General features: G+C 38.7%; 1 protein-coding gene across 11 annotated transcripts in view; it reads left to right on the top strand.

The window, feature by feature from the left end:
- TENM2 (teneurin transmembrane protein 2) overlaps positions 1-24,489 on the top strand; it is a 334,262-nt gene that overhangs the window by 211,237 nt on the left and 98,536 nt on the right. For 7 of the 11 annotated variants that reach the window (XM_030957242.1, XM_030957243.1, XM_030957245.1 and 4 more), the window contains 4 exons: positions 8,755-8,960; positions 15,591-15,786; positions 18,618-18,719; positions 22,489-22,521. In XM_030957242.1, coding sequence (XP_030813102.1) covers positions 8,755-8,960; positions 15,591-15,786; positions 18,618-18,719; positions 22,489-22,521 — 537 coding nt within the window. The remainder of the gene's footprint in view (positions 1-8,754; positions 8,961-15,590; positions 15,787-18,617; positions 18,720-22,488; positions 22,522-24,489) is intronic. The other 4 variants (XM_030957244.1, XM_030957241.1, XM_030957240.1 and 1 more) reach the window with 1 other exon arrangement.

The following is a 24,489-nucleotide window of genomic DNA, read 5'->3' as shown; positions in this document are numbered from 1 at the left end:
TGGAAAAGTTTACTTGTTCTTCTGACATTTTGTAGAAGGTTGCTGAAATGCTGATAAGGTGGGGGAAGGAGGGAGAACAATATTTAGGCAAGTAATCTTCCACAGTGGAATAAAATGAATGACAGGTTTGGATGAACACAAGGAATATCGAGAAGACAAATTCCTAGAGCAGGGAAGAGTGAAAAGTTTTTCTACCTCACCTTTCTTTTTATGTCCAAGTTGAAATTGCTATCCCAGCAGTTTTTAGGAAAGCCTCTGACAGCTTTTAACACAACAACCATTTCAGGGCTCTGGCTGTGGAGAGTGACCTTTCTATAATTGACACAACTCAGGATGAAGCCATTCTTTTCAAAACACGGGTCTCCCAAAGAAACCTTTAACCCCTACTCTGAGAAGGGCCACTTAAACACAAGCTGTGCCTACTCAGCAAGCAAAGCATTTTAAAGTAGAGCAATTTGAAAGGAGGAAAAAAAATAAAGCAGGTATTCAATTTGATCTGCCTGTTCCTTATTAAGAGACTAAATTCTGGTAGGAAATAATAAAACTGCAATTTAAGGGGAATGTAAATTACTTTATTATTGCATTTTCCTATCTGAATGAAAACAAAATTCACTATTAAGATAACACAGTTTCAGGTTTTTTGTAATTACACACTACATCTCACTAATAGTGGGTATGTCTGAAAGGAGGAGGCAAGTGCAATGGGCAGAAAAATCCCCAGTGCAGCTTTAAAACTGCAAGTGAAGTCCACCATGCTGTGAAAGTTGTGCTCAAGTAGGGATTTAAATTAGAAGACAAAAATTCCTTTCCTAATACAGATCATAAGGCATTAACCCTTCATAGTGCATAAAACCTCAAAAATTGATACTGCCCTGGAATTTCTATGGGGATGAGACAGATTATAATGACATTAAAAAACTTTCTGAGAGTAAAGCCCATTTATCTCTTATGTTGCACAAGGATAACATTAGAATTTGGGTGTAATAAATCTAAATTAAGGGGGAAAGTGAGGGAAAAGGAAAGAGGCATGTTTGGGAATAATTGCTTCTTCAAAAAGCAGTAAAATAGATGACCTTATGGGATTTATCTGTATCTAAATTCTATTCATCTATGCCAAAATTTTTCTAGATTTAAAATTATGTGGTGGGCTAGACACACATTTCCATAAAATCTGTGACCATGTGCTGTTTCCTTTCTAATTGACAGAATACACCTACACTAACCCCAGCTGAAAACCCATATAAAGAATGCTTTGGTGTCAACTTTTTTGTGTAGGACATATTGTCTTTGATGTGCTCACAAATCTAGCAAACTTTATAGTAATTCAAAATTGACTTAGTACTTTTTATCTTGATTGTTTGCTATAGTAATGCTCTAGAAGGCTGAAAAACACAGGAAGAAATTGTGGTCTCTGATCCTAGAACCTCCCATTTTAAAAGACACCAAAAGTAATTGTGGATAGTTGTAGAAAGATCACTTTAGGTACAATAAATACACTGACTCTTTGGAAAAAAGTTTATATGAATTTGTGTTTTGATATTCACATAATCCAGGGTTTGCTTCTCTTTGGATGAACCAACCCGATCCAAGCTCATGCTCAGTTTGAGATATTTCACAAAGTCTACCACAGTGAATGTGGATTTCAGAAAGACTTTTTTCAAAAATATTGCAGTTATTAAATATTAAAGTACTGAAGTGTCATGAGAAATACTTGTTTCCAGAGATCAAATTCAGAATTGCAAATATAATGTCAATAATGAAACGAAGAAAGTTTAATTAGCTGTTAAATTTGGCACCATCTCGCTTGAGCTGAGAGAGAGGAAAACCAGATTTCTACTGATGTAGCAGAAATTGTCCTTGGATGGATGTGGGAAGCTGAGCTCAGCAGTCATTGTGGAGCTGTACAGGTTGTCTTCAGCTCTCTCCAAATGATGCTGAGAGCTCTGCCAGATGCTGCAGCTGCGAGTCACATTTTGGGTTGCACACAAATTGTTTTCTAATAGTTAAGATATTTTATTAGCAATGCAGCACACAGGCAATGCTAAAGCAGTAACAAAATTCTGAAATGGGAGGATTTTCCATCCTGGCAGAGGGATGAGCTGGGGTTCAGATGCCAACAGAGCAGCTCCTGAGTCACTGCCTGAGGCAGCAGCGCTACCCCCGACTGTGCTCCTGCTGAAACCCACCCAGCACAAGGTGCAAGGACTCTGCAGCAGCTGCAGGGAACTCTCTGTCGCCTTGTAAAAGATAAACTCATCCCTCATTAACAATGTAAACAACATGAATCTCCCGGTTCTGCTATTTCCTGTCAGACGCTTTGAAAGAAGACGATCAGAATGTAATAACAGACAGTGTGTTTTAAATGTCACTTCTCTTACCTTCCTTCAGTTTAATCAAGACAAGGCATCATTTTCCAGGTGGATTAATCTTATTAAGTATTTATGTGGCTAATGTAATGTAGATCTTAATTAACACGTTAGCAAGCAGAACTATTTAGATGGAGGCTATGAAGGCTAGCAGGTGTGGTCTTCTGAAAATACACCAGACTTAAGGGCTGTCTCAGAAAAGCAAAGGATTTGGCTAAATTCAACAGAAGAGGAGTTTTAGATTTGTGGGTGTGTTAATGGTGATAGCATGAGTTGGTCTGTTCAAAGTTAGGCGATGAAGTTTGGTAAATGTAGGGAGACGGAATATAAGAAGATAAAGATAGTACAGAAAGTAATCTTCCCCCTAAGGAGTTGCAGCTGGGCCAATTATCAGAGATTAGGAACAGGCCTGACTTTAACAGGCCACAGCTGTAAGCAATGAGAAGAAGATGCTATAAAAGAGTGGGGTGGCTGGGTGAGAGGGGAACTGGAGTCACTTGGCTGCTTTGTGAAGGAGAGAGTCAGTGCTCTGGGGAGTTGCCCGTGAGAAACACCAAGACAGTGTGGAACTTCTGTGATAAGGAGACAACAGTATGGAACCCCTGCAATAAGATGACAACAGGTATATGCTTTTCCAAGGTTCCAATTTCCAGAAGTCCTTAGTTTTCACTCAGACACCAAAGTGATGAACAATCAGAGATGATTGTTATCCTGATTTAGAAATCCATACTAGTATGTATTTGCTCTTTGTGAAATGCATTGAACCAACAGATCTTAATTTTATTTCAGTTATAATTTGCTTTTGATTCTGAAAGCAATGACTCTTGTGAAGCCATGCTCGCATGAGTGTGAAGATGTGCCTAAATTTTTAGGTGTATCAGGTGTGTCATATTTTAGTAAAAGCAAGCTGCTTCATTTCCCTGCCCATTGATTGGCTGCAGCTGAACCAGGGGTTTTATGCAGACACTCCCTTTGAAGATTTTCTTTCCTCTTGCCACAATAGAAATTTAGGATGCTGACCAGACAACCTGAGGTTTTGCTTTTGTACCAGAAGCTGTTTTTCTGGACTTCTGAAAGCTCATACACTCAGAAGCTTCTTTCCTCCTCACTTTCCGAAACAGAGCTCGTTGGTGCCTCAGCATCTTGAGTGGAACTGAAGTTCAGATGTGCCACAGCAGCTCCTGCACACAAACTCTCATTGCCTGGCTTTTTAGCTCATTGCAGCTGAGGGAATTTGTTTTGCAGTAGCAGTCAATCTATTGTACACATTCCAGAGATAATCTGTTCTCACCTGAGTCCTAGGGCACTTAGGTGATAGTAGATAATTTGAAGTGTAAGTTCATACAGGGAGTTGTCAGTATGGTAACAGTGCATAGCACTGATTTTTCCACTGGAGATATTTGTATGGAAAAGGCATTTTCTATTTTATTTTATTTGCCTTACTGGAACAATAAGACATGTCTGGCCATATAAGTAGCAAATTTACTTAAGGAAAAAAGTTAAACTATCGTGCAGAACCATAGTAATTCTCACACGGTCTCTTTTGGCAAAAAGTCAGTGGAGTCTATTTTTATATTGAATGGTTTCCTTTACACAGCTGTACCATAAATTTCTTCAGAATTCCAAGTCATCTGTGAAAATCCCTGGCTATATAAAAAGAACAACAGAAAAATAAGCTAGATAAAAAGATAAGATGTCTATAGCAGTGATTTATAAGAAATATAGAATTACAGGAAAAGAAGGTAAAGAGAATTCAACCAACCTTGATGATATTTATTCCTTGTATTTAATTTGAGGTTGTCCACATTATCTTTGTAGTTCATTTCAGACCCACTGGAATGGTTATTCTGCTAGGTGTTTTTCAAGAGTGCCATCAAGATGCAATTTGCAGTCATCCCCATGACAGAGGCACACAGCCACAGCACTGGAGTTAATTGCTGTTTAAATGTGATGTCTGTAGTGTGACACTGCTGGTAGCCAGATTTCTTTTTTATTTTTAATTTTAGCTACAGTGTAGGATACTGTAGTTATAAATAATCAAGTATATCTGGTTGCAGTGTAAATACAGCTCTGCCTCCGTGGCTGACACTGCTTGACATCAGTTAAATTAAAGGCTGACTGGGCATGTCCCATCCACTGCCACCTTGAATCTGACCTCCAGCTCACAGATGAGACCTGCTGACAACTCAGCAGAGGGAGTTTGCATTGCTGTTATCATGGATTGCCTGTCTGATAGCTTCAAAGGCAAATACACTTGAATGCTAAAAACAGTCTTTTCAAATGTATATGCCAAAATAGTAATTCAGCTGGGTAAATAAAACAGCAGTTTAAATGAATAAGTGTTATTTAGTTGATGAATATATGTTTGACTGAGTGATTGAAATGGCTCCCCTGGGTAAGATGAAGAAGTATGCTTTTAAAACTCTTTTGTAGATGTTTATAGAGAGAAAATGACAGGGGAAAAAAAAATCAAGTATCTATGGGGTTATGAGATAAACACAGAACTTTACAACAGTCACCCACAACAGAGAGAATGATCTTGGGATTCATTTGTTCACAGCAGCATGAGTAGTTTGGGTTGGTCTTTCTTCACAGATTTGTCAGTTTGTCACATCTGTGCCTTCACTTAAATGCAGTTGATGCTCTTTGAATGTGATCTGCAGTGGTCCATCAAATGGAAAAGCTTCTAAAAATAGCTGGAGGGGAGTGAGTCAGGTGGCAAGATACATTCTCTGCATTAGGAGGTGAGGACTGAAGGGAGCTATAAAAAAGTCTGAGTCTCTGGTGACAGGGTTTGCCAGGGAAGCTGTTAGTGCAGAAAAAGGCATTGCAAATACCAAAGTTAGGATGATGGTCTGCTTTTCAGATTTAAAAAAAAATCAACTTTAGCCTATTAACAGAGGTAGATTCAGTGGTCATATCTGCTTTGCATTCCTCTCTGTATTTATATCCTGGGAGGAAGGAACATGAAGAGGCCAGTACTGAGGCACCTCCTGTAATATTTATATTTACTGCTCTGTATTCCTCATCTTCAAGGTGAGAACTGTTAATAATTCTGTCATTGTTAATAATTCTGTTTTACAAGTAGGCATCTGAGAGCAGCAAGATCATGACCAACCCAGGTGCACTGGCAGTATCAGAGCAAGGAGCAGAACCAAGATGCTGTCACTGGTTTTGTGTCTCATACCAACAAGGATAATTCAGCAGGAATTTATGAGAGCATGATTCAATAATGCATAATCCTTAGAGTTTATTGATATCTTGTGGACTTAAAACTTTATAAGTTGTTAGCTAAGCTTGCAAATATGAAACCTAGATTTTAGTATAACTTCAAACATTTCTGAATTTTGTTATTACAGCATTGTAATGTAGCTCCATAAAAACAGGATGCCATGATTTAAATTCTTTAAAGCAAAAGGAAAGGATCCTTTCAGCATGCCAGAGGTGAGGCAGCAGCTGTTCCTTGCAGATGTGGCACAGGCTGGGTATAGAGCATTCTGAAATATTCTGGAGCACTACAGAAATACAGACTGAAAAGAGTCACCCATCTGCCCCATTCTTTGCTGCAGGTTAAATATATCTCGATCACTTCTGAGAGTTGATCATCTAACCTGCTCTTAAAATCCTCTGCTGGGGTGAACCCCTATCACAATTCCCTTCCCAGGGAGATTCTTCTAAGATGTTCCAGGAGGAGTGGTTTGGAGAACTAGAAACCAGGTCATTTTTGTTGTAGAGCAAAATAAAAGTGTATCTGTGGGGAGATGCTTCCAAGGACAATATCAAACTGAACAGAATCATTTCAGTGTTAGGAAAACCTGAATCAAGTCTCTGGGCTCAGTAATAACTACAAATTCAATTGTCTTATCTGCAGTTTTCACCAATTCTTATTTCACCGTGATAACCTCAACATTTTGATGAGAAATACAAAGGAATTGTCTTCTAGTAATTTTTTGGAGGAAAGTCTGACATCCGATATATTTTTTTACCTTTGCATGCTGAAGTAGTATGAATGTAACTCTGGTTTTCCTGATGGCTGAATCAATTGATTCAGCCATCTAATTGATATATTTGAGGATCCTTGAGTCCTGAAAAATGCCCTTTCCCAGAGAGAAATACATATCACAATTTTGGATATTCAGAAGAAACTGAGGCTAAATTTATCCAGAAATACTAAAACTTGATCCTCCATTAGAATTAAATTTATTTCAAAGTTACAATTCTAGAGAATGTATACATAATTAGCAAAAGCCGTTGACAGCTTTGGAGTTTCTTTAATAGCCAGTGAAGCTATAACTGCCAACAGAGCTTATTGTGGCCTCTGTGCATTCGCTGCACTGGATAATAATAATAATTCCTGGAAATAGCTTTTTCTTTGACTAGTTGGCTATGGATATATTGCTCCTGAAGAAGAAGGTTCTTTAGAGTGTGTCAAGGAGCCTTTTGCAGATTAGATACAGTTGATGTTCGTTAAAGAATGCTTCCAAAGAAATTACTTACAACACACTTTTTAATATTGAAAAAATATTCATCATTTATTACCATATGTTGGAATTGCAAAACAAATGTAATGTTCTCAAAGGAGGTGAAGGTGCCTGCAGTCTTTTGCTGACTTACCAGCTCTGCCAGTGATAGTATAACATGCCACAGGTGATTTTTGGTGTGTTCTCTGCCCCTGGTTCTCCTCTCCATGTAGGTGGGTGAGAACTAATTTAAATTCTAGTGAGGTGGTGCCTGCCTTCACTGAGATAGGAACCTTGAGATATCCTCTGTTGCAGTAATCCATTAGAAATGAAATCCTGTGGTTTCCATGAAGCAGGATGTGTTTGGATCTGGTTGTTCTCTGTGGCTCTAAGGGCACGTTGCAGGACACTCTCAGCCATTTTCCCTTCCTTTGCAGCCTCTTGTTGCAGCTTCTCCTGCTTTCTCTTTCTTTGTCAGTGATGTTATTGTAGACCCATTAACATAGAAAATGAAAAAACAAACAAGTTGCCAAAAACTGTAGAGCAGTTGGTATTCAGAGCATTCTTTTACCATTTCAAAACACTGCCAACATAGTATCTGTTTCATTATGTACAAGTGTAAGTGCTGCTAACATAGATAATTTAGAATCTATAATTGAAACCATGCTTTTGCTGCTCTCTCAATTAAAGACAGTCAAGACAGAAAAGCTGTTAAGTACTTACCTGCTGGAATTATATGTTGTTCTGTGCCATCCCATTACATTCATACAGTGCTGGAATGTATTTCAAAAGTAGCTCGCCCTTTATTGAAAACAGCATTACACCACGGCAGAAAAACCCCCATGAAGTAAACAGAAAAACCTCAATGAAATAAACACTTTTTACAAATGCTGTCAGGTTTTATCAGAGGTATCACTACCATCCAGTCTATGGTAATAGTGGTATTAGTGATACCTTTACATTTCTGTGGTTGTCTGGTTTGTTATAGTGTCTGTTGTAAGAATTTTTAAATGGATCTCTCACCAAGTTGTTTGGGAATACAGAATACAAAACCAAGCATTGCTGCATATTGTAGCTTAAAAACACTGCTCACTCCATGTTCTGCACTCCATGTTTGAAATATATGTAGCCTCAGAACCTGTTCAGCTGAGAACAGAAGGGATTTGCACCATATTTTAAGAGTTGACTATTTCATGGGCTGGAAGCCAGAGCACTCAACCAGAAAGGCCTTGTATCTTGTCTTCAATAATGCATGCTGAAAAACCAACAAATGATGGATTTTAACTAACCAGAGCACAAGGGAAGAAGACTTGTAGATAGACCCTGCTTCAGGCAGAGAAAGCTTCAAAGGCACTGCACCGAGCTGTGCTAACTCTGCTTCAAGGAGAAGATGCACGGTAGAGCACAGACATTGTCCTCTGAACCCTTTTGTGTGCATTTCATTTCTTCTGTCAACTCTCTTTTCTGTGACCTAAAGTCTATTGGACTACTTCAGTGAAGAAAACATTGGTAATAAAAATCAGTCCATTTAGATTGAAGTTACCCTTCAGTTCACCTTTCTGGCAATTTTTTATACCCCAGTTGTGTACAAGATGCAACTGAAAAGAGCACAGGAGATTCACATGTGTTTAATTGACTCTGCTGTTGCTGTTTGATCAGTGAGGAGCAATCACAGAATTAAAGGGTTTGAGGGATGAGAAGACTGCTGATGCTCCATGGAAAGAAAAAAAGGTTTGCAGAGTTTTTGCTTTAAATATAAGGGCCAAATTCTTACATGCTGATTGGAGCAGCAGGCAGATTGCATCAGAATAAGAAAGCTACAGTTTGATTTGAGGTGTCACTGCTGCAGATGTTCATCTTGAATGAATAAAACTACCTGTATTAAAACCAGTTGTCTCATTTGATCTATATTTGCTTTTGTTTTATAGGACCATGGGTCACTAGGAATAGCAGCATAGATAGTGGAGAAACAGAAGTTGGCCACAGGGTCACCCAGGAGGTGCCCCCTGGAGTTTTTTGGAGATCTCAGATCCATATCAGCCAGCCACAGTTCCTGAAGTTCAACATATCCTTAGGGAAGGATGCTCTTTTTGGTGTCTATATAAGAAGAGGACTCCCACCATCACATGCCCAGGTACTTTATCAGTGTGTTTGTTGGCTTCGAATGTCAGAATGCAAAACTTAGGTTATCTTTGTTAGGTTTACGTTGGAGTTTACAGAATTCAAGTTTTGGGATTTCCTGAATTCCTTCATTTGTCACATTTGACTGAACCACCCTCATCTTAACATTTTTAGGTTTAGGTTGTAAAATGCTTCAGCAATGCATTTATAAAATAAGTCATTATGTCCTTGCTGTTCAAATGAGGTTTTAATTCTCTGGTATAATCTTGGCACAAACTGGGATAAAACTATTCAGTTACCTATGAGACAAAACTGATGATTTGAGGACCAAAATCTTTTATTAGACTTGAGAGTAGAGGAGTGAGGAGGTTGATTTGGGTTTATTACCTCTGCTTCTAAAAATTTGTGCAGAAGGAGCTTTGGCTGTGCAAAATTCATCAGCTTTCTGTAGTAAGCTGTTTTCCAATGTTCTGTGAGTTACTGAATGGGTGTGTTTGAGTGGTAACAAATCAGGATCAGCAGTGCACAGCCCAAGCAGGGACATGGACAGTTTTCCATAGTAGTGTATGATGTCCTGAAATTTGATACAAAGACTGAAAAAAATTTGGAAATTGCAGAAGGCTGCTGACTGATTTTCAGTCATTTCCAGCCATCCAGGCAGCACAAAAAATAGATCTTCAGAGAATATGTTCCAGGGTGGGAGCCTTTCTTAAGAATGTTTTGATTTTGGCTGTAAGGCTTCATTCAATATGCTGTCTCGAGGGTGAAATTCTGTCTGTGGATCTTCAGCTGTTCCAGTGAGGTCATGGCATAATTCATTGCACCTGTCTCATTTAATTCAGAATTTTAGTGCTCACTTCCCCTATTCCATCATAAATAAGATGGGAATTTATTTGAGGAAAACAAACAAAAGTATAAATCATTAAATGAAAATTACTTAGAGCAACCAAAGCTCTGAAGTAATCATCAAAGTTTGCTATAAATACAGGTTAATTTTAATCTTTTGACTAAGACATGAGGGAGGTATGCCTGTATATTTTAGAAGAAATCCAATTGGAAGTAGATGGTAGTAGAAAATATTTTCTTTTAATTCAGGATGAACTTTATATTGCAGCATGATCAGATGTATTTGTTCTAGGTTTCATTATGATGTTCTCATCTGAGAAGGCTGTGATCAGGCAGAGTTTTCTTCCTTTCACTCCACCTCACATGACTAGAATAGAAATTTTGTGACCTTTCTCTTAAATTAAATAATGAGAAATATCATCTGTGTTTCCTGTTCAGCTGGATTCCTCCTCAGGGAACCTGCTTTCCAGTCTTCTGAGGAAGCAGATCTAAACCTCTTCATAAGTGGGGTTAATGAAACACACTGTGTATAAACTAGTACAGATCTGGTCTGAATCTGCAATATGAACCAGCATAGACTTGCCACACTCAGGCAGGGTCCTGGTGCTTGTTAATAGGGTGCTACAGCAGGAGGTTCCATGGCAGTTTTGCCCAGCAATCAAAATTCAGTCAAGCTGCTACCAAATGAAATTATTTTAGAAGAAGAAATGCAGGCTGTTACAGACCTGAGTTAGTGAAAAGAAGCCTTGTTCTGACAGAAAGGAGCACAATACTTTTGTATGAATGAAAACAGTCTGAAGTTGACACCAGACGATATTTTAAAATTGAAATTTAAAATCCTTGTTTCTGTAGGTTAGGGACATGAGCTCTAAAGCGATGAACAGCTTGACAGTTCATCACTGATCAGTGCTCATATGTCAAGCTGAGTAAAATCCTTTGTGGGAACAAGTCAATAATCAGCAAATTAGGTACATGATTAACCTGAGACAACAAGATGCAGTTCCTGTCTGAGAGCCCTGCTGAGATTTAACCTTCTCAGTATTACTGTTTAGCAAATATTCCAAGTGCCTGGTTTAGTCAGTCAAACTGATGTAGCTGTAAACTTGTCTGGATGCAGCCTGTGTGCTGTGTGCATGGGGAGTGGAGCTCTGAGGAGAGGCAAAAATGCAGTTTTGAGTGGCAAGCAGAGTACAAACAGGAATGCAGTGCTTTTGGGCAAAATCCCTCCAACCTGTGTAGTGCTATGCAGAAATAACAAAATGCACATTGCAGGCTTGAATGATCAGTAGGAATTTAGCAGAAGAGAGTCATGTTAATAGAATTGGTAATGTATAGAAAATGAACTGTAAATACCAAATAATGCATGAAGTGACTCTGCAGAGCTTACAGCAATTGTGGTGTTGCTACATGCTGGTAGCACATTCCAAATGATGCATGAAATGAGGTAACCTGAGAGGAACTTCCCTGGAATGTCTGGAGAAGGCAATGTGTGGGGCTGTATTGTTTTCATTTCCAGCAGCGTGGCTTATACTTACAAATGTTTCATGTCAAAATGAAAACTCTTTTCATTCAGACCAGGAAATGGCTTTATTTGAAAAAAACCTTTGAGAGCAGGGGAGCATCAGTGTTCCCTTGGTTTTTTAGCAGGTGCTCAAGCACTTCTAGGTGCTCTGAGCACCTCAGAGTTGCCTGGTGGCCACGGGGCTGGCCTGAACTGGATTGTGGCACATCCAAATGTGGGGACAAACCGCTTGGTTGGCTGCCATCCTGGGTGTCAGATGTTTCATGGCTGTGTTTTAATGAATAATTACCAACTGGATTTTATGAAGAACTAATTTTAGAGCACTTTGCAAACAAGTTTCCCTGCCATATGTTTTCCTGGCTGCTTAGATCCTGCAGGGCTTTGGCATAAAGGCGAATGCTGGCCGCCGCCCCAGGCGTGCTCCCCCTCTCCTGTTGAATATGCATCCCTTATTGAGACAAGAGCTCTAGGAGATCATTCTTTGCAATTCCTAATCTCAAAAACTCCTAGGCATTTTGTGGAGGTATGCAAATTGTTTCAAATCTAAGAAAATCCCTGAAGATTATGGCAGCTCTCTGCATTTCCAGTCCTGAGCCCTGTGAGCTCCCTCAGCTTCACAGTGGTCACAAGTGGTTCCTTTCCTCTGTGTGTGGCTGGGCTCAGTGGCTTTATGCAGTGCTGGAGTCACAACCATAGGTGTGAAGCTCCCAAACTGTTCTCCCCATGGTTACCAGAAAAAGAAAGCCTTTATTAGCCCATGAATAAAATGCATCAGAGGGTAGAGAGCCCTGAATGGAGAAATTATAAAAACAAATTGCTCAGAAAGAACTTAGCATGAGATTTTAGGTTTGTAAATAAAAGTAAGCAGTAGGATTTCAGTATGCTGGGTAGTAAAAATAAACAAACTCACCGAGAGAGAGAATTTGGAATTTGTTTAGCAGTGTAGGCTGGCAAGTCACTTGCTTATATTGGGCTTTAATCATAGTAAGTACTCCCTGCTGCAAAATTGAACTCTGATGTTGTAGTCATTTGGGCTTTCTGGTGCATGTAGTTCCTGAGCTGTTTTAGCCATTTTTGTGACTTTCAGTATGAAGCCATGAACTATAAAGGATCATAAAAAAGAAAACAAAAAAGCCAAAAGTCAGTGAAACTTCCAGATTACTTCAGTGATTTAATTTGGTTTGACATGTCCATTCCCTAATTCATGTGATTTAGTGGCCTCTTCCTTAGCAGTTTTGTGTGTATGTTTTAGATTAAGGATTCCACAGTTGCTTTTTAATGATCATGAAATTACTTGCCTCCTTTTCCTAGATGGGTTTTCTAATCTATTCATATATGCCAATAAGTAGCTTTAAAGCAAGAGTGATGTCTTCAGGACAACATTATGTAAAAGTAATTAATCATGCAAGGGTGGTAAATCAGAAAATCAACAGGGCCATGAAAAGCAAAATGATAATTCAGCCAAGCATGTGAAGAAATCTTATCAGCTTATGAGTTCCCAGTGTTGTCTTGGTGACCCTTCAGTCAGGGATTTTCAATTTTGGGGCACAAATACCTCATCCTTACTGACATATTAAGACTAATATATCCAGAGAACCACCAGCAGATATATTAAGTTCCTTCTTTTTTTTTTTTTCCCTCAGTCCTGAGAAATCCAAAGAGGGGTAAAAATGTAATGTAGTTTTCTATATCTATCTATATCTATCTCTATATTTGCACCGGTACTTCAGCATTCAGAGTTATCCAAATTCAGTCATTTTGCTTTTGCCTGGGCATTACATTATTTGTCATAGTTTGATTAAAGAGGGCCAATACCACTCTTAACTGTACCAAAGTTAAAATCGCCGTGCCAAGGGACCTGCTCTCACTAGGTCACACCCCATCATCATGAAAAGAGATTCTGCAGCTAAAACTACTTCAAGCAGCTTCAGGCTGAAAACTCTTCCCCTTCGATCTGGCCAACTGCTGAGCCTTCTCTGCTATATGAGGTAGAATCAGCATCAAACAGAGGGAGGCAGAGGAACCTGCCAGCACAAGCAGAGAGGAACAGCGTGTTGCCAGTGAGAAATGTCAGCTTTTATTGCTGCTTCCTCAGTTGACCCTTTGTGAACAATTGTTCTGAAGAGCACAATTTCTTTTTCCCAAGATGTTGCCCAAGTAATAACATTTCCCAAGGAGGTGATGAGTCTGTCCTTAACCTCTGACTGTTAGGCAGTGGCTTTTAGCAATCTTCCCAAATGCCATTGATTTCAGAGATAGATATATGTGTGTTTGGTACCTCACATATGCTGAAACTTACTGGCATGCCAGAATTCTCTACATTTCTGGCATGATTTGCCTGAATTTTACTAATTTATATGATTTACCTTTTCCCATTTAGATCATATGTGGAAAAAGGCTCAAGTGGATGGCAATCTGATATTGAGTGAAACTTCTTATTCCACTTCCCTTACCTTATCCCTCATTTAAAAGCATAGAATAATAGGTAGAGTGCATAATGCGCTCACTGTGATGATAGCTCTCAACCTTAGTGGACTGGGGCTCAAATTCCTCCCTGCCATGGATTTCCTTTGTGGAAAGGCTGCAGGTCGGTGTCAGTTCCACAGTTTACCAGCAAGACAATAGTTCTTGCAGACATTTCCCTTTGTTGTAAGGCTGAGCATACCAGGGCTCTATAATGCTGGTACATAAGAGGTTTTCACTGGAAAGGTGAGGCTTTATACCTGTTTTGGGGAGGTGTGATGGCACTAGAGTGTTAAATTTGTCTGTCTCTTCCACTAATAGGGAGAATCTTCATTATTTTATCACAAATCATGAATAATTTACTAGGGCTCACAGCTCCTGAGTGGAATACAGTGTGCAAGACAGTGTGTGTGTCCTTCTCTGGATGTTTATTCTGCTTAGGAGGCAAGGTTACAATTTTCTGTTTAAACTGAAAGTAGGGGAAGGTGGATGTTTTCTCATAGCTGTTGTAGGCACAGCCTGGAAATGTTAGAGATAACTGAGGGAAATGTAATGAAGCTACTGGCAAGCAAGCACACATACTATTACTGTATTTTATTGAACACATGCATCTTTCTTTAGACATGTCTATCTATCTCTATCTACTCCTACACAGATAAATGTGTCTAAAACAAGATGTGTTTTCATAGGGGACTTGTTATACAGCTATCAAAAGATTAGATATATTAGTTTTGGTGTTTCTTAAGGGCTTCCCTTAGATAGGGACTAGGAAATCTACTCAGTTGAGCTTGAGAGCTCCAGAATCACAGACATTAATCACAGACATTAACAGAAAAAAGCCTATTAGGACAGCTATCCCAGCTGCTTTGTTATGCAGAGTTATTCCCTGATGTAGACTAACCAATATTTCTTCCAGTCTTGCTTAATTGTGGCATCTCCATTGGGAGGCTATTTACTGAGCTTAATAGATGGGAAGCTTATCTGACATTCATCTTAAATTTCTTTCTTTCTTTTTTTAGTTTCATGCCATTAATGGTGCCATCGCTCTTATGTTCTAAATAATCACTTGCTCTGTTTGATCCCTTTTCCAAAGATTAATGCAATGTTCTACCTTCTTTGGAAGCCATCCAAACAGAAATTCTGTTTTCCTTAATATAAGTTCAATTCCTTTATTTGTGTTATTCCTTTCCATGCTTCCTCTGGTTTTTCTATCACACTTGCCCTGATTGTTCCTCATACAACCTCAGGTAAGCAACTGTTACTCTGTGATGTAAAACTTGTGCAGTGTATTTTTATCTGGTCATGAGTTACCATTAGACAAACACATTTCCTGTCTTCACTATTCCTGTTTCACATTCTGGGGGCATCCATTTAACAATATGTCTGGAGTTACACCTCAGATATCTGTTCCTGTTTCAAAAAGAATTTATTGTAGGCAATTGCTTAGAAAAGGGCGTGGGTCTCCTGAATCTCTGAAAGCTGTGTAGGAACCTAAATTTCAAATGGTTTCTCAAAAACCATCCTGTCAATTTGTACATTTTATGATCACCTATGCAGAGGAAAGATGCATAATTCTAGGTCACTGTTTAAGAAAGAATAAAAGTCACAGAATCTCTTTGTGTTCCATGGTCAGCTAGTAAGTGTTAGTTTCCCATTTCTTCCAGAAATACCATTTTTTAACAAGGTAGAGGAGAAAACAGAGTGAGATTTTTGAGCTGAACCATTCTGTATTCAGGTCTATTTGTTTGGTATTTTGTTTGTTTGTGTTCTCTTTTTTTTTTCCCTTCTTTTTTTTTTCTTTCCCTCCTGCAGTATGATTTCATGGAACGTTTGGATGGCAAGGAGAAGTGGAGCGTGGTGGAGTCGCCGCGGGAGCGCCGGAGCGTGCAGACCCTGGTGCAGAACGAGGCCGTGTTCGTGCAGTACCTGGACGTGGGCTTGTGGCACCTGGCCTTCTACAATGATGGCAAGGACAAGGAGGTGGTCTCCTTCAGCACAGTCATTTTGGGTAGGTACTCCCACCAGCTGGGCGCTTTTCCTCTCTCTTTATACCCTCCCGTACCCAAAGTTGGAATATTTTCCTGCAGTCCTCAGTATTTGGCCTGTTGGTCCTTATGTGATGCTGTGCATTTTTTTCTCATCACCCTCCTCAGAGTCAGTGATGGGGTGTGCTGACTTTAATTCACTCATTGTTCTCTTAATATTTTAGCATTCCCATAGATCTCGAGTTTAGTTTTGGAAAAGAAGGCTCAGAAAATTCAGTGTGGTTTGAAGCATTCCCCAGCTAATATTCCCCTGCCTTATCTCTGTCATTTTGATACTTTTTATTTGCTTCTCTGAAGATGCTTCTTTACACCCAGGTGGAATAGTATCCAACAGGAGAGCTGTTTAATCTTGGTGGAAAGACAGCTCAAGAAAATGATACCTGCAAATGAGATTATTGTTTGCAGCCATCCTAGAGATTAATCGAGCCAGTTAATTAGCTGTGTGTTGCTTTACAGCTTAGCACTCACCTAGCAGTGAGTCATCTCCTCAACGTGGTGGAAGAACATCCAGCTGCAGTTTTGTTAGAATAGGATTACATTCAGTTGAGAATCAAACTGAGTCTAAATTCTCCAAGCTTTATTAGATTTGTTGTCCTTTGAAGCTCTTAATGAACTTTGCTGACTGTCTTTTCACAGTGTATGACAAATTCTGAGGTATCCTTTGTGATGTTCTGTCCAGACTGGTGAAGTCTGAAATGGCGCAGTGTTATAAAAATCGGTAATTCCTCTTAGTTCAGGGAAATTGTAAAAAGTAAAAATGAGATTTTAGATTTGATGAAAAATAGTCAGAGGTGTTTTCTAGTCTTGCCTTATTAATAATATGTAGCTTAGGGTTTTTTCCTTTTACATTAATATAGCATTCATTTTGTTGGCCTAAGTCCCAAAGGGTATAGGTGAATAACCAGTACTGTCATTAAGTACAAACATAATTGTTTCTGTTACCCTGAATTAAGATGAAAAAGATACTTTTCTATGAATGTTAAAAAATGAATATATATATACGTAGTGGTTCCACAAAGTATCAATTACACAAAAAGCTTTTGTATCACTTCTCTAATTTCCTCCCCTGCCAAGCCATGACATTATATATTTTTTCCCCATATTTTCCCATAGTAGGCTTTTTCCATTTCTCTAAAAACAACAATATTTGCGTTCATATCTTGTTATGCCCCTGTTGTGCTTAGAAAACCTTAGGATATTATAAGCTGCCCTTTACAGGGTTGCCTGGTCAAGGCTATTGCTTTCAAGAGCATCAAAGGTGTAATAGCCAGGTAGGCTACTTGATAGAGCAATGATAGTGATTGAAATGAAATCTGGAGAAAAATACAGTGTTTTATCTGGTTCTACACACCTTGTATCAGATGCTTCATAATGAAAGGCTCTGAGACAGCTGAACATCTCTCTGGTGTGGAAGAGGAGGAAGAATAACAGAAATTGTTACCTTTAACTACTAAATTTACCATGATTTTGAATACATAGAAAATGCTTTTGTGTGCCATGAAGCAAAATAATGAATAAATCTATAAACAAGCTTCTTCATGAGACAAATTGATATCTTTGAGCATTACATTTCAATTTTTTTCTTTCCATTGTTTAGATGACTCATTTCAAGAGCCCAAGCTAATGACATCTCTTTAAAAATTTGCTTTAGACATTTTGTATTTGGTGTCCTGTTACTGTGAAATTAGATTTAAAGTTCTACTTGAATCCTTTTCTTCTTTGCAGTTTAATTTGACAAATAAAAATACTCTCCATAGTTCTGCTGGTTCCAAATCCAAATTCTCTTTTCTGTGTTGTACAGCAGCTTGATTTGGTGCCTGGGACTGTCAGAACCATTTAGTTTGGAACCACAGGTCCCACAACAACAGAGTGTGATAGTGAAGAGTAATATTCCAATTAGATTTTTGTTCCAATAATTCACTGTTGAAAATATGTTCTGCTGAAATCCAACAGCTTTCAAATTAAAATAATTTAAAGAATTAATTCAAAAATGGAATTTTATTTTTAGATTGTTATTATGCAAAGTAGTGTATGCTTTATCCAAATGATAACAGAAATTGTGGAAAATAAGTATTTTGGTGCAGCTGAAATATTATCAGGCTTATGTGTCTACTCTTCTCATATCATTGAGGTCATCAACATTTCAGTCAGTCACTCAAACTCTGATATTAAACTTTGTCCTGTGTTTTACAGAATTCTCCTTCATCCTCTCGCACAGCCACCTGCATCTTTTTAATTCATTTCTTTAAGGATCGAGTAGATTTGCCAGAGCAAAAGAGCTCCTCTTTGTCATGTTCAGCAGATACTTTTGTCAGCTTAATTAATGAGGCTTTAAATGCCTGTAGAAGGAAAAGAAGACAGAGTCCTTGGGATGATCAGTTTCCCATGGCAGGGTGGTGGAGCAAGAACAGTGTCATTGCAAAAGGGAGAGTGTTGATTTTCCTGAAGAAGCATTCTGTTTGCTGCACCATATAAACTCAACATGGCTGTAGAGGTCTTAAGAGGTCCTGCCTAATTTTGGAACAGAGGATTTGAGCACTATCATAAGAACTTGGGTTCTAATAAAGCCCAGAACTTAATATATGACTTTAGTGTGTCACCAGATCTCTACATGTACTCATGCTCTCATGAAACTCTGTGCATTCTGCCTCACCTGAACCTTGTCCTGCTAATATTGCCAGGGGTTGTACTTCTAAGTATCGAGGACAAATTAAAATGGAGAAAAAATAAACAAAAAATCTGTAGCCTAAGTAGGCACCAACCAATTAATGTGCTTGTGATGCTTTAATTTCAGACTCGGTGCAAGACTGCCCACGTCATTGCCATGGGAATGGCGAGTGTGTCTCAGGTGTCTGCCACTGTTTTCCAGGATTTCATGGAGCAGACTGTGCTAAAGGTATCATTTTCCCTATATTTACAAATAACCACAGTGTGTGTCTGTCATCTATTGATCTACAGTGCCTGCTAGCTAGCATGGGTCTGGGCTAGATTCAAATAGAACAATTTGTTTTTTTTATTCTTAGGTCTAAAGTTAAATATGTTCAAGAGGAAGTATTGCCACATTTCCAATGAGCTTGCGTAGCTACAGCCTTTTTTTGTGGCAAAGGTAGTAGACAGAAATGGCAGAAAATACTTATTTTCTGGAAAAGTGGATGAATTATGAATGCTTTCTGATAATCATTAGCTGGTCTGCAAGAAAAGACCGACTGTCTTCATTGATAGAGTCTAGTACATATTCTGACTTGCCTGAGCCTTACTTATAGTACAAAGCATCTTTCTTGCATATAAAATTACTCTTTGACCAAAGGAACTTTGCCTTTTGTAGAAAAATAGGTAGGACCTGATAAAATCTTAAAATAAACATTTTGTGAAATGTCAGTTGTAAATTTTAACAACTAAAACTGGGAAATACACTGCTATCAAGGATTAAGTAGAAATCTAAATTACATCTATGGATTGGCAGTATGTGCTCATTAAGTTTTTCTGAGAGTTTTGGATAGCAGTGGTAGGGAAAGGATTCACAAAGAAGGACCTCTTCAGTTTGTACAGCCAGTTGCAGATGTGTTGTTTAAATTCAGTGGCTTGGTTGTATTCCCCTCTGCTCCTGAGCACACTCAGAACATTTTACAGTTTACTTCCTTCTTAGTTTGTGTGAGATTTAGGCACACTACTAATATCATGCTTACAGTTATTTTCCAGGGGATTGTTAGTGTTCCAAAGGGGAAAGCCTGGTGTTTGAAAGCTTTTTAAGATAACTTGAAGGGCCTTAGAAATTTGCTCATTTCTTCTTACACACCTGATGCAGTCATGAGGAGAGTTTGTTGTGCCCCACCTCTGTCACTGCTGTGGCACATCCATGTGTCTAGGAAATACTCCTTGAGTAGCTGCTATAGTTGTACTGGAGTGAGTAATTTCTGGGTTTTGTCTCCACACTTGGCTCTTGAAGGTGGCCCAGTACAAAAAAAATAAAAGGAGAAATAGAGACCCCAAGGGCCTTGAAAAGCTAAGGCTGCTATTTCAGCATTCACCCTGCTCATTTTACAGAACATTCAAATAGTTGTTTGATTACCTGAGAAATTAAGACAGCTGGTAAATCTGGAGAGGAGATATCTGTACTGCACAATGTAAATAGTGTGATAATGTGAGCTATAAATACAGACTGACAGCTCTGTGCATTTCTGTGGTGTTAACCTGTGAAAGTATGCATGCAGTGACTGTGTGCTTCACTGCCACCCTTCACACATACATGGCCATTATATCAACTCATTTGCATTTTGAGTTGTGCAGCAATCCTGCATTGTCTACTGAACCTCTGTGTAGCACTGTATGCTGTGTTAGTGCTAGAAAATACTTCGTTCAGGCTGTGACAGATAAATAGCTTTCAAATAGGGTGCTTGTCAAACTATTTGTCAGGCTTCTCCTGCCCCTCAGTGCATTCCCTCTGCTTCCTGCTTTGTCCTTTCTGTGTTGTCTCTTTCCCCTCAAAAGCAGAAATAGTTTCATGGAAGCTTCCTTCAACTCTGGTACTGTTTTCTTGTCAGACATCATGGTATTTCTAAAGAACAAAGAAGCTTGAAAAACTGCACAAGATGAGAACATGGGTGTGTTGACAGAACTCGTGTTTCTGTGCTGGAACAGCTGCACAGTGTTACCCTGAGAGCGGGGTGTAAGGGCTTTTTGCCTCACCTTTCATGCCTATTCTCACAGCCACAGGCTTTTCTGCTTACTTGAGTGCTCTTCATATGTGAGAGCAGTTTCAGAACTCAGAAATCAAAATTGGAATTCTATGCAGAGTAAAACACAGTAAAATGAGATAATTACATCTTTTACATCATATTACATGTATGGACACATGTTTAATGCACATCTAAGATAATGTTAAACTTATATTTGACCTTTCACAAGTATGGAAGGTTAATGGTTTTTTTAAATTTGATTTTTTCAATTATTATTTCCTTAGTAATGCATCTTTCAGTATCTCATTTCTCCACCATAAAATAAGTTGAGTCAAGACTCAAATGTGGAGAAAATGTGAGCAAGCTCCTCAGATGGCTTTTAGAACTTGGACCATGCAGTAACAGCAGTCTGAGAGCTTCCCTTTTGTGTGAACCCCAAGTCTGACAGATATGAAACACAATCCTTCATTCCAGGGCTGGTCCTGAGGCCATCAGAGGCAGTGAGACATCAGGGGAGTCTCTGTGGCAGGGAGTGCACAGGGACCCCTCCATCCACGTGATTCTAAAAGACAAAAATGAAGGAAAGATGTGAGACACAGCGCAGATTTGATTTCAGATCCATTAGTTTCAAGAAAAATTATGAAAATTATTGGAAAGAGATGAACTTTTGGCCCAACCCACACGGTGTAACACACTTTCATACCCTGATTGAAATAGAACGAACTTCACCCTCTCAAACACTCCTGCCAAACACTGTGTGGCGTATTTCTCATTCTCATTCTGTGGAAATAGCTTATTATCTGGTATTCAGTATCAGCAGATTTACTCCATTCTTGCTTAGGCAAAATTCCCTTTGGAGTTTATCCTTATTATGGTTAAAGAATTTCATCTAACATACAAAAAAGGTAATGATACATTTTGATCTCACGTGGATAAGATATGGCATACAAAGAAAAAGAAAATCTGATAATCAAAGGATAATTCCATGCAGAGCTGTGTCCTGATAAAGCAAGTGTGTACAGTTAAAGCCAGTGGAAGATTTGCTGTGAATTGAACTGTACTGTGAGTAACCTCTTGTCCACAACTACGTGTAGGAGCTGTTGGTGAAAAGTGATTCTCTGGCCAAGGATCAATTAAAGAATCAGACATGCAGCTGTGATTATCTTAATTTTTTGGTGTGTTGCACCTTTTTCTATTCATCTCTATTTTTCTGTAAGCTCTGTGATATAACCACTGAAATATACCAAGAAGTCCTTCTTGCTTAGAATTGTTGCTGTTTATGTCTGATCCTAGTTTGGATTTTCAAGGTCTGTGGTGAATTTACAGCAGGCATCCTTCAGCATGTCCTGCCTTTCACCACTTGGGAATGGAGTTCAGTGCTGCAATGAGTGGAGTTCTAGAAGTGGCTCAGACTTGGCTATAATTTCATTTCATCTCATAAGATATTTGAAGGGCATGCAACTCTTCCACTCCTTTAACAAAACCACTTCCAAAGACTCTGTCAAATACTGTTTTGCAACTGTGAGCAGAGCCTCCTTTAATTTTGCATTTTAAAATACTTGGATTTGCATCATAAGCATCTTTAGCTAATCTGAAAAGGTGAACAATGCACCATCACATAGGATTTCTACATTGATATGATGAGCATAGCCTGCTAAGAGATGGTGTCCAATTTGTGAAAGAAGGACAAAAATGGAGTCAAGTAGCTTATGTCAACTGCCATGAAGTTGCCATTTAGCAGATACTTCTAGTTGATTATGCAATGTAATAAGAAACATGTTTAATATTTTAATCTAAATGAAATGAAGGCTTTTGGATTTTTTTTAAACCAGAAATTTGTGCAATGTTTGATCAGTTGACTTTTTAATCTGATTTTAAGAACTCTAATTATTCAGATTTATGTTATTCGCAATTTCTTTTCCTGTTCTCCTTGTGTGGGTTTTTCATTATTTTATTTTCATTCTGTTTGTTTTTGGCTTACTGGCAAAGGACGGCGCCACTTTAATAAGTATAAAAAGAAGGGTAGGTTTTTTAAAATTTCTTTTTATTTCTTTTGCAACATCTATTTAGTTTGAAATAGTTACAAAGCTGTAACGTGTAGTCTCTCTCTCTTTAAATTTATTCTAATGGATTTGCTGTTTGCACCACAGTAAGAATTCCTACCATTGCCATTTTCTTTGTTATGTGTGGGCTATTAATCTCTGTATAAAAAATGTAAAAAGCTGTCAATTAGTAGGTAAGTAAGGTATAATTATTAGAAGTAGCAACTCTTGCATTTTTTGTAGTTGTTATCTAATTTCAGTTGTTTGAGACTCATCTTGCTCTGAGGCTTTTCAGAGGCTTCTTGCTTTGACAACAGTGCATAAAGTAATGTTTTTTCATCCATGGAACACACTGCTTGAAACTGCTGTCTTTGTGCCATGTCCAGAATGTATGCTCCCAGTGGCATACAATGTTCTGGGAGTGATTGCAATGGGGACAACATTAATTTTTGGGGTGCATCCTGCAGAATAACTCAGTACCTGGTTCATTGCTCTAAAGAGCACATGGCCCACAGGAATGAATGATGTCCAGCTGGTCATGTATAGGAGTGTACATCTCCTCTCTGTGTGACTCATGGAAACACTACTTGTCATCAGAACTTGGGCTGAAGTTTCAGGAACTGGAAATAGCTTAAGCAGACAGAGGCTGCCTGGACTCTGAAGGAAAAGGTGAGGGGATGCTGAATCCCCTTTTTCCTCTGCCTGCCCTGCACATGGCCATGGCCCCACAGAGGAGATGGAAGCTGAGGTGAGGCAGCACTTTGGGCCTTCCATGGCACAATCAAACTGGGGAAAGGGCCTTGAACCATTGAGGTGTCTCCCTGCAAATGCAATAACAGGTTATGGATCAGAGAAATGAGAGCGGGTGGATCTAACATGATGATGCCATCACCAGATGGGTTTGCGAAGCAAACAGCTGGAGAGGAACAGAAGTATGAAAAGTGCCAGGTTTGTGGTATTATTACAATGTTGTCCTGAGCAATAATATAAGTTAAATGTGACCTGTTGTGGTTAATCCTTTACACACAAAACAAATAAATAAAAGCAGCACCTGACTCCAGGGATGTACCGCCTCAATACAAGTTTAAAGAGAATTAATGGGAACCAATTGACAGATATGAAGATGCAGGAAAAAATGGTGATAATGCAGTGTTATAAACACACAGCAGTGTGACTGTTGTCATCTTGGGGGAGCACTGTGGTAAAGGCAGTTTTAAAGAGGGGTGATGGGGCAGATAACATCTTTTGGATTGTGGAGGGAAAATGGGGCCTTCAGAGGAGAGACTGAGCACAGGAAACAGCTCAAAAAAAAAAAAAAAAGGCAGTTCAAAAATTTCACTTTCAAAAGCATCCTGTCCTAAGTTCTAGAAAGGTTGAAGTCAGAATTCAAGCAGCGAGCAGTGTGGGCTGAAGGGGGTCTGTAAAGGAAGTTAGAGCATGAAGTGCATGTTCCATAAGATAAAAGACCTGAAACAAGACTGGGAAAGAAGAGCCACACAGCTGAAGGTTAGATTAATAAATTAACAATATAATTAGTGAAGCAGTGTTGCACATAAACATGACTGAAGAAGACTGAATTTATCAATGTGAAGAAAAAGGTGTTTATCTAATATAGATTTTATTTACTGGAAGCCTGGGCAGTATTCTGACCTAGAGATGCAATGCAGAAAAAAGTCCATAAAAATTTTGTCAAAATCTGAATGTGAGGCGAGAAAAAAAGTAAAAAAAAAAAAAAAAAATCCAGACTATGAACCTTAATGAAAAGTAGAATGATGGTATTTTCCACTTTGATAGAGCAAGAATGCAGGGTAGGTCTGAGACAAAGTGAAATAGAGAAAAAAGAAAAGGTAAACCAAAGAAGAAATAACTATTGGTAAGCATTTTAGATGTTCATAATCATAGCATACACTTACACTGTGCTGTTGAAGGAAGAAAAAAAAGTGTGCTT

Source organism: Camarhynchus parvulus, chromosome 13, assembly GCF_901933205.1.
Source record: "Camarhynchus parvulus chromosome 13, STF_HiC, whole genome shotgun sequence".
Taxonomy (NCBI): Eukaryota; Metazoa; Chordata; class Aves; order Passeriformes; family Thraupidae; genus Camarhynchus; species Camarhynchus parvulus.
Note: the sequence above shows the minus strand (reverse complement) of the source record. Positions and strands in the feature narration are given on the sequence as shown.